The sequence below is a fragment of the Pelodiscus sinensis genome, chromosome 1 (assembly GCF_049634645.1).
Source record: "Pelodiscus sinensis isolate JC-2024 chromosome 1, ASM4963464v1, whole genome shotgun sequence".
NCBI classification, from domain to species: Eukaryota; Metazoa; Chordata; order Testudines; family Trionychidae; genus Pelodiscus; species Pelodiscus sinensis.
In genome coordinates, this window is record NC_134711.1 from 125167188 (window position 1) to 125177035 (window position 9848).

Here is a 9848-nt window from a genome sequence, read left to right on the forward strand (position 1 = left end):
TTTTGCGGAAAAACTTGCCAGTCTAGACACAGCTGTACTGTTGTAACTGAAAAGCTCTGCTGCTTAAGGTGACTGGACGCTGTCTACTATTCCTACAAGCAATGTAGAATTGACTATGTTTTAAGATATGTTTTCTGTGGGTATGGATAGCTCAGCAAAATAATAACAAGATATGGAGTTTGACCTCTAGACCAGTAGTTCAAAAGCAGATTTCAGGGGGTCTTCAAAGAGTAGGGCTGGCTTTAAACCCACTGGTGCCCAGGGCAGAAAGCCAAAGTTTGAACAACTTAACTTTGAGGAGCTCTCTATGGCATGCAACTGCCCAGCTTGCTACCCTTCAGAGCCACCCCAAGCTTTTAAATCTACAGGATAGACAGAAAAACACTGTTGTGGCACAGGTGAGCCATAGAATTTTTACAGCAGGTTGTGAGGTCTCTGCAAGAAAAAAGTTAAGAACTCCCTGTTCTAGGTCACTAGCTCAAATCTGATCTGGATGAGCACTGAGTGACAGTTATCTGTTTAATTTACACTATGAATACATGGGTAGTCCAGCACTCTGTGCTGTCAACATGTTTCTGACCACATTAGCCAGGCTAGTAGTAAACTGCAGCCCTACCCACTTTAAAATATTGCACTCAGTGGACATCTCTAAATATTCATTCAGCAATGATTTCAGTTTGCTGGGAACAGCTAACTCCACACAGTAGTAGGTTATTTTAATAAATTGACCATTTACTTGATTTAAAAACAAAATTGATGACTATTGATGTGTGATATGAACTTTTATTATTTTTGCTTTAGTTACATGGGATATTTTATATAAAAATTAAAGGCCATCACTTCAATTGTAGTTTAAAGCTGCAAAGCCTAATTTAAAAATAGCTCTTGAGCTTCTCTTCAAGAAAGGCTAAGGCTGATCTGTCAGTTCACTGGCTGAACTTTATTATTTCTAAGTAAATAATATTGTCCAGTCAAGATAAAAAAAGTGACATGGAAAGCATTATCTTTTTCTAATTTGTAAAGGAAGCACTACCCACCCACTCACAACTCTAAAATGGCTCTTTCCAACTCACTGGAAGGTGGTGTCTGCAGTCTTGTAAGTATCACCATGTACGTACCATTGCAACTTTATTGGCTTGCAGATGTCATGTGGCATTAATCTTGATGCCACGACCTCCAGACCATATATTTTTCTATGAATATCAGTTCTGATTATGCTCAGTGATCTCTTGCTATAGCACCGAAACTTGGAGGGAGGGGCAAAAGGCATGATGTTATCTGCCATAATCTTAGCAATGTGATACTGTCAAATTAACAATTGAGTCAGAATGTCATCTGGACATCAATGGAACTATACCATCAAATCTGGGATCTTGCCTATATTTGTAATAAATCTTGCAAGAAAACATCTAACATGCTCACGCCTGAAAATTTAAAAAAAAAAAAAACCCTATAAAAGTCTGATATTTTCCCATCCTTTATGCTGATTAATGTGTGTACTACATGTAACCTGGTCAGTGCATTAGCCCAATGCTGCATTGCATGGGAATACCTAAATCCAAACCCACTTAAAAACCTGTCACAAAAATACTTTTTTTTCCCCCACAAACACTATAAAACCCTGAGCAGTGTCTCTTCCGGTGCCTTGTAATTTAAGTTCTTGCATCAGTTTTTTTGGAGGAGTGGGATTTCGAATGAGACTTCCGTTTATCCAAGTCTTGTCGTATTTCCAATGGAAACTCCAGTAGGTTTTCATTAACACAGGGGAGGCAGAACCTTTTTGAGTAGAATAGACTACATTCCTATAAAAAAAAAGCAATATACAGAAATGGAATTGGTTACATTATAGCTTCTCTAAGCCATTGTTTCTCAACATTTTTGATATCAGAGTCTTGCTTGTTGCCTTCCTAAACTGTGTTAGGGAAATCTCAGGGGCCAGTGCTGTCCCAGGAACAGTCACTGAAAAACACTGCTATAAATCAGACTTTATATTAGCGTTCTCCCTTCTCCATTCAGTTCATGCAGCTTCCTCACTAATGAGGAGATCATTCTCGGTCTTTTCGCCAGGGCATGGGGTCGAAAGCCATAGGAAGCTTTCTCCCGCCATCCCAATTAAAGGTTAAAGGCAGTAGTGGTTCTTACACATTTCCACATGTAAGAGTTCATTTCATAGGGCAGTGTCTAGATATAGTGTGACTTCAGCTGTACCTTGTTCCACAGCCCACTATAAAATGTGCTATTTTATGTACGCATCTATTTTATGTACAGATCTAGGTTCACAGATACTGTCATGGTGATCTCCACAGACATGCTTTACATCATTGAACAATAAACTATAAAGCACAGCTTAATATAATTCTTTCTTAAATTAGTTCTGGAGTGGGGAGGAAGGAGGTGACACTGAGGGGAGAAAACACTTGTAGCTAAACTGGAGTTAGTCATGTCATCCTAGCTCTGGCGCCATGTATGGCCTTGGGTAAGTCAGTTAACCTCCGTGTTCTATTTTCCCCTACATGAAAGAGGAATATTTACTTATCTTGCATGGACAGCCAAAGGATTAGTTAAGTATCAGTGGAAAAGTTCTACAGAAGTGCTGAATGTTATTGATAGTTACTAAATGCACTCAGTAACCATCTTCACAGATTTTTTCCATGGTTAGGCTAGTTTGGTAGGAAACTTAATCCCAATTCCTTGCACACAGTTCAGATTAGCTGTTCAGTGTGGGCATGTGTATTACTGTCACTAAGAATCTCCGGGTTTTTGCTAGGAGAGACTATCAAGAAAAATCTTGAAAGCTATGAAAGAAGGTATCTAATCTACTAGTTTAAAAACAAACAAACCCATAACTCTCTGAAGATTATAAAAGTCTTTTACCACAACACTGCTCATGGCCCTAGATGCATTGTTATACCCAAAGGAGTTCAAACACTTAAACTACATTATCCTCTAAGATTACAAAGGGTAGCCCTCACCTTCCTATTAAGAAATTCATTGTAGCGTGTTTGGTTAAAACTCCAAATCTGTAACAAAATGACTTGGTGGAAGCGAACATGTGGGTTGTCTCTACATTGGCATCCCTTTCCGGAAAAGGGATGCTAACGAGACACTTCGGAATTGCAAATCCACTGGGGATTTAAATATCCCCTGCAGCATTTGCATTTACATGGCTGCCGCTTTTTTCCGGCTCGGGGTTTTTGCCGGAGAAAAGCGCCAGTGTAGACGCGATTCTCCGGAAAATAAGCCCTTTTCTGGAAGATCCCTTATTCCTACTTTCAAGGGATCTTCCGGAAAAGGGCTTATTTTCTGGAGACCCGCACCTACACTGGCGCTTTTCTCCGGCAAAAACCCCGAGCCGGAAAAAAGCGGCAGCCATGTAATTTTGCAAATGCCGCGGGGGATATTTAAATCCCCTGCGGATTTGCAATTCCAAAGTGTCTCATTAGCATCCCTTTTCCGGAAAGGGATGCCAATGTAGACACAGCTCTTATGTATATCAGCAGCTAAAATATCCTCAATTTAGGGTTGTAATCAGTTAAGTGTGCTTGAGTTACTCCTTTACATTGCTAAAGAACTTAACAGCACACAAAAAGCTTCAAAGGTTCAATCCATTTCCCACTGAAGCCTTCAAATGATTCATCTTCTAAAGAAGAAATATACCTGTTTATCATCGGATATTTCCATAAATCTACGCAATGGACAGAGAATTTCAGGAGAAATAAAGCTATCAGAATAAAATCTTAGAAAATTTGTAAATGTTATGACTTCAGAGGGATCCAAAATCATCCCTAGTGTAGCATCCCCAAAGTTAAAGGGGTTACACTTAAATTTGGATCAGTAACATTGGATCAAGTTAATCTTTTCTACATTCCTGCAATCATGTGACCTTGATCAGTAGGACAAGAGGAATTTGACTCCATCTCCTTTGTCCTATAGAATATTCTATATTTTCCTCTGCTTCCTCACCAAAGCCATCTTCCATGAGACTCTTAAGTATCTCAATTGCTCACCTGGGCTCTCTATCATACTATGCTCCAATCTCAGCTCTGTCCCCTGCTCCCATATGGCACTGCACTTTGCAGGAAGGTCAACAGAAAGGACCTACAGAAGCACTATGCTGGGGCTGCACTGGGGCAGTAAAGAGGGGGAAGAATTTCTCCTATAGTCTGTTGTAATCACAAAGGGATCTGAAGGTTTGGAAAGAGATCTATGAACTCTCTAGCAGTTCTACTCAGTGAGCTAGCATTTCAGTTGGGAGTGTGGATTTAATTCTTTTGTAAGCATAATCTGAAGCAAGTTGCTCACATTCTCACTTAATTCATGGAACAATGATTAGGAGAACTGGCAAAACAAATAGGTAGCTCATTTAAAACAAACTCAAACCAAGTTCTTTGCTTTTCCGCTGTTGCTGTTTGTTTGATTTTTTTCACCAATAGCTCACTGAGGCTGAAACAAAAATGGAAGTGAAAATGCACCATGTCACTTACTGTGCCCACACACACCCGTCTGTTACATAAACTGCACTGAGATCCAAGAATAAGGAATTTGTCCTTGTCAGGGGTGAAAGGATCCTTCATGACATAGCATTCTTCCAGGAGGCTAGAAGAGAATAATTCCATGCTTTCAAAAAACAAAACTGCGCCTGTTCTTTCCATATGAAGATCTTAGCAACCAATTAATTATTGCCTTAATAAGTATTCCACACAACTTTTAACTAAATTGTTTTGACCTACATTTTTATTATTACATGGCCAAAGATAGGGATGTAAAAATTAGATTAACTAATCGAATATTTGATGGTATTTCCATCGACTATTTGATTAGTCAATAAGGGCACTTCTGCTTTGAAATGTAGCAAGAGCCTGCCCAGCTGTTGCTACATTTCAAAGGCAGAAGTGCCCTGCAGCATTCCACCTCTGAAATGTACAAGTGACCCAGCATGGGCTCTTGTGCATTTCAAAGATTAAACACTACATGGAACCTGGGGCCAGCAGTGAACTCTGAGCAGACTTTTCAAAGGTGGAATGTACACCACTGCCTCCTCCCACGGAGCTAGAGAGGGGAAACCAGCTTTTAAGCCAGCTCCCCCCAACACCCCCTTCTCCCTCCCCCTTGCTGCCTCTTTCTAATAGAGGCAGCAAGGGGGGGGCATAAGTGACTAGTCTACTAGTATAAAAAAAATAGAAGTCCTGTGGCACCTTAGAGACTAACAGATTTATTGGAGCATAAGCTTTCGTGGGCAAAGACCCACTTCGTCACTTTGCCCATGAAAGCTTATGCTCCAATAAATCTGTTAAGTGCCACAGGACTTCCCATTGTTTATGCAGATTCAGACTAACACGGCTACTAGTCTACTAGTGTGTCAACTATCCAATAAGCGTTTTGCTTATCAGATAGTTGACAAGTCAATTAGTCGCTTACATCCCTAGCCAAAGGAAACACCCTCTTCAGTTGAATCCTTTCTGCTGTGCAGGTTTTAATTTTGAGTCTGTTTCAAGAGTTCTGTATTTACATATAAAGTTCTACATTTACTACTATTAGCTATGTCACGCCTGTAACATAAAAATTAAACTCACATTGGGAAGAGTTGTTGGCAAGCAAGAAAATATTGATCTAAAATACTCTTGCTTTAACTCTTACCATCTCAGGCACATTGTTGCTCAAGAGAATTAGGATGGTGCATTTCAAGAAGTTGGCAATTTCACAAAGGTGAAAGACTAAGGCCTTGAATTGATCTTCCAAGAAGTTCAGGTAGCTCCTCAAGGAAGTCAGTTACATGCCTGCTCACAGCCTTGCAAGACTGGCTCATCATTGGATGAGTTCGATTTAAATTGGAATTAATTTCACAGTGAAATGGACAACAGAACAAAAAAACCAAACCCCAAAGCAGTCTTATACCCCGTGCTATTCTTTTTATGTAACTCCAGTGTGGGGAAAGGAAGGTATTTACTTAAACAATGAACTATCCTAGAAAGTTACACATTATAGCATACTAGCAGATTTACCCTGCATTGCTTACTTAACTCAAGACAGACTTTTTTTGGAAAACAGAAGGAAAATGTAAATGCTTTATTTAAGACAGTGCTTGGTCCTGCCGTGAGGGCAGGGGACTGACTAGATGACCTCTGGAGGTCCCTTCCAGTCCTAGGATTCTATGATTTGATACAAATGCCGATCTTTGGGCATGTCTTCTGCTCTAGCATGAATTTTACCCAGGGGCTGTGTCTAGACTGGCCAGTTTTTCCGGAAAATCAGCCACTTTTCCGGAAAAACTTGCCAGCTGTCTACACTGGCCGCTTGAATTTCCACAAAAGCACTGACGATTCCATGTAAGATTGTCAGTGTTCTTGCGGAAATACTATGCTGCTCCCGTTCGGGCAAAAGTCCTTTTGCGCAAAACTTTTGCGCAAAAGGGCCAGTGTAGACAGCCCAGATTTGTTTTCCGCAAAAAAAGCCCCGATTGCGAAAACGGTGATCGGGGCTTTTTTGTGGAAAAGCGCGTCTAGATTGGCCACGGACGCTTTTCTGCAAAAAGTGCTTTTGTGGAAAAGCATCCGTGCCAATCTAGACGCTCTGTTCCGAAAATGCTTTTAACGGAAAACTTTTCCGTTAAAAGCATTTGCGGAAAATCACGCCAGTCCAGACGTAGCTGGGTTGTATTAGAAACAGACAGCAGAACAGAAAAGTATGAAAAAGAAGAGATGGGGAAATACCTTTTTTGGTACTATGCTTCTAATTCACTGAAAACACAGTTATGTCCGCAGATGCTTAATGTCCCTATTGCAAAAAGATGGTTCTTAATTCTGATTACAGAGAAACTGGAAGCCTGCTGGCACATAGATTCATATATGGGACCATCCTGATGAGGCAAGACTGTCTTCCATCAGTCATGATTCAATGCCAAGTCAACCTGGTACTGATCAACATTTAGCATTTTACTATGTGATCAGCAAACTGGCCTCAGCCCAGCCAAGCACGAAGCATATTCAATACTTAAATCCTATTGAATTCAAGGCCTCTTCCAGGTAGTCTGATGGACTTTAATGGATTTATTCCTGCACTTGAAGTTAAGCACATGTTTAAGTGGTTTTCTGGAGTGCTTAGGATGGGGTAAGACTGAACTCTCACTGCACAGCAGTTGGGTCATATTGTACCTATTTGATGGAAAAATAAAGGACTTCTTCATTCTCTAAGGATGCAAATATGGTACCTACTCAGTGCTAAAAATCACATGCAAATTTGCATATTCTACCAGAGATTCGGGCAAATAAAGATCTTTAGAAATGTAAGTTACATATTATATGGAAAACAGCTTAAGCAATCCTACAAAAAGTGTGGTATACCAGACGCATTTAACCCAGACACCAAGCAGCTGACATCACACGGGGCATTTTGTACATTACTGCATCATTCCACAGTGTGAGATTTCTAAAATCCAAACATGTTCAATGAGAGTAAGAGATTGTACTTACACTACAGAATGAGTGTATGGGGGTTTCTGCCCATAATAGCTGTATGGGGCTGTTAGCCCACATAGCTGGCATTCAAAGACTCCTTTTGGCTGGGCTTCTTTGTGGGAATCCATCTGTAAAGCTACATGCACAAAAAAAAATCCCTTTAGATTGCAAATGCAGTTGTAGGAGCATTTATTAAAGGTAATTAAACTGAGCTACTCCTGTAGCCCTGTCTAGCCTTGCCAATATCAGAGGAAGAATTTTGGATAGCAGTGCAAAGGGCCTGAAGAGTAAACATCAAAGGGGAATTCTCTTTTTACCTTGTGATTCTCGCATGTTGTCTCCATTAATCAGTTCATATTTTCAGCCAACCCCATTCTACTCCCTGAAAAACACAAGCTTGCTGTGCCCCCATACAGTGGGGCATGCAAGGCCTTGCCTTCTTGCATTCGTTTGAGAGGCACATTACATTCTTCTCACTTTTGCACTTTAGTTCCCAGGCTGCAAAGTGACAATCCTCCATGTGCCAATCGCTGGGGCTGCCTTCTAGCCTGGAAAACCACAGCACATCCTCAGCCAGAGCAAAGGGGTAGCAGTATTTTTCACTGCACTGTAGGACTGAGGAACTTGAGTGCAGACAAAAGCATGTCTTTACTTAAAAATTGTGATGCTTTAACTCTTCCAGTATAATATAGTAACATGGGTACAATTATATTGGCAAAAAGAAACACAGGACAGTATAGATTATTCCTGTACAGGAGGAAAAACAAAAAGCTCTAAAGAACTTTTATACTGGTGTAACTGTGTCCAAGCTAGGGGTTCTACTAGTATTATTATCTATCTATATAAAAAAAGCTTTTCCTGCCAGAGGACAGAATGACATCATCAGCATCAACAGGCTCTCCCAGTGATGCTAAAGCAGCCAGAGAGACGGGTGTTGGTGAGTGAAGCAAGCCTGGGGCACAGCCCCCTATCATCCTTAAAAAACAAAATCACACTCATAACTGAAACAGTCTCGGAGGGGCAGCCATGTTATTCTGTAACTGAAAGAAAAAAAAAAAGAATGGTCCTCTGGTAACGTAGAGACTAACAAAAAACATAGATGGCATCATGAGCTTTTGTGGGCACAACCCACTTCAGATGAATGCAGTAAGGGATCCAGGGTACAAATAAATAGCAGAGAAAGAGAGGGGATGGGAAGGGAAACAGAAGGGAAAATATTGTCAATTAGAGCCTCTGTGCTAAATGAAAGCTGTAAGTACCTAACTGAAATAATTATAGCACTGCCAATATAAAATCTAGGACCAGATCATACCTAAGTGTACAGTACTTTGCTGTCATTTTGTAATAGATGTGTAAAGTCTCCCCTGCCAGCTTCTTAATACTGTCTGTCCCAGTTCTTTTCATGGAGACAATACAGTTAGTAAAATAATGGATTACAGGACATACTTCCTGTCCATGGGCAGGAGAGCAAGAACTAAATAAATCAATGAAAATAACCAGGCCCAAGTGTTGGAACAAGAGGGAGACTTCTTGAGATCTTTGGTTAGAAAATCCTGACTTCTCTGTAAGCCCTTCTCTTATTAGCCAATACTGGCTTTTCATCACTTACAACAGCCTTCCCGGCTGACCGAGGTGTTTACACCCTTCTAGAATAACGTTACCCACATCGGTGTCGTACTAACGCCAGGGCAAGTGAGCATGAATGCCTGTTGTCTAATTGCCCATTGGGGGGCCTGGATTTTAACTCACAAGGCAATGCCAGCTGCCTGTGCATAAGTTGCGCCTAACATACAATACATCGCAGTGTGTCGGAATCTATTTAGCAGTAGGAACCCAACGTGCTGCTGCACATTCAGGCTGGAGCTGTGGCACAAGTTCAAAGAGAAGGGATCATGTACGGATGGGGCTTAAAAAAAAAAGAGAGAGAGGAAAAAAAGAAACTTACCTTCGTCACTAAGAATAGCCCCGTGGGACTGCGACATTGAAAAGTGCCTGCAAAGGGCGCAGCCCCTCTAACACCGAGGCAGCCCCCTGGCGCGTTGCAGGCTGCAGCTGGCTGCAGCCTGAGCTTCACGCTTCCTAGTTCACTAGCGCTGCCCCGTGCTGACATCATCGGCTCCTGCCCGCTCCTCCTCCCGCTCTTTAAAGGAGCAGAGCTCAGGCGGATCCAGGCGCTGGTGCACCCTACACTGCACAGGCGGAAACCTGCCTGAGGCCAGGACCCACATCATCTGCACGGGTCTGCGCTTCCCAGCAAAAGACGTAAGGACCCGTGCTCGGCGTGTGGGGTCTGGGAGCGCAGGACGCTTACGCGAGGGAGCTCCCCTAGGGCAGAGGGAGCAGGTGTCTCACGCGGCTCTTCAGGCACCGCCTTCTCCCTGCCTCCTTGTCAGC

General features: G+C 41.8%; 1 protein-coding gene across 2 annotated transcripts; it reads right to left on the reverse strand.

The window, feature by feature from the left end:
• Positions 1-769: 769 nt before the first annotated feature.
• Positions 770-9551, reverse strand: CDPF1 (cysteine rich DPF motif domain containing 1). Of its 2 annotated transcripts, XM_006127762.4 has the most exons (5): positions 9400-9529; positions 7772-8002; positions 7470-7590; positions 4485-4596; positions 770-1802 (listed from the first exon to the last, which is right to left on the reverse strand). In XM_006127762.4, exons 2-5 carry the CDS (start codon positions 7785-7787, stop codon positions 1653-1655), a joined length of 399 nt encoding a protein of 132 aa, XP_006127824.1. In that variant the 5' UTR covers positions 7788-8002; positions 9400-9529; the 3' UTR covers positions 770-1652. The 2 variants fall into 2 exon arrangements, with proteins under 2 accessions (XP_006127824.1, XP_006127823.1); XM_006127761.4 differs by lacking the exon at positions 7772-8002 and having other exon boundaries at positions 9400-9551.
• Between the last annotated feature and the right edge of the window lie 297 nt (positions 9552-9848).

Excerpts from the sequence above, each read along its gene's own strand:
- CDPF1 (XM_006127761.4), bottom strand. The coding sequence starts at position 9,436 with ATGTCGCAGTCCCACGGGGCTATTCTTAGTGACGAAG. Across the intron at positions 4,597-7,469 it reads CCATACACTCATTCTGTAGT|CCTCCTGGAAGAATGCTATG; the intron begins GTAAGTACAATC and ends ATTCTCTTCTAG. Across the intron at positions 1,803-4,484 it reads GACGGGTGTGTGTGGGCACA|GAATGTAGTCTATTCTACTC; the intron begins GTAAGTGACATG and ends TTTTTTTTATAG.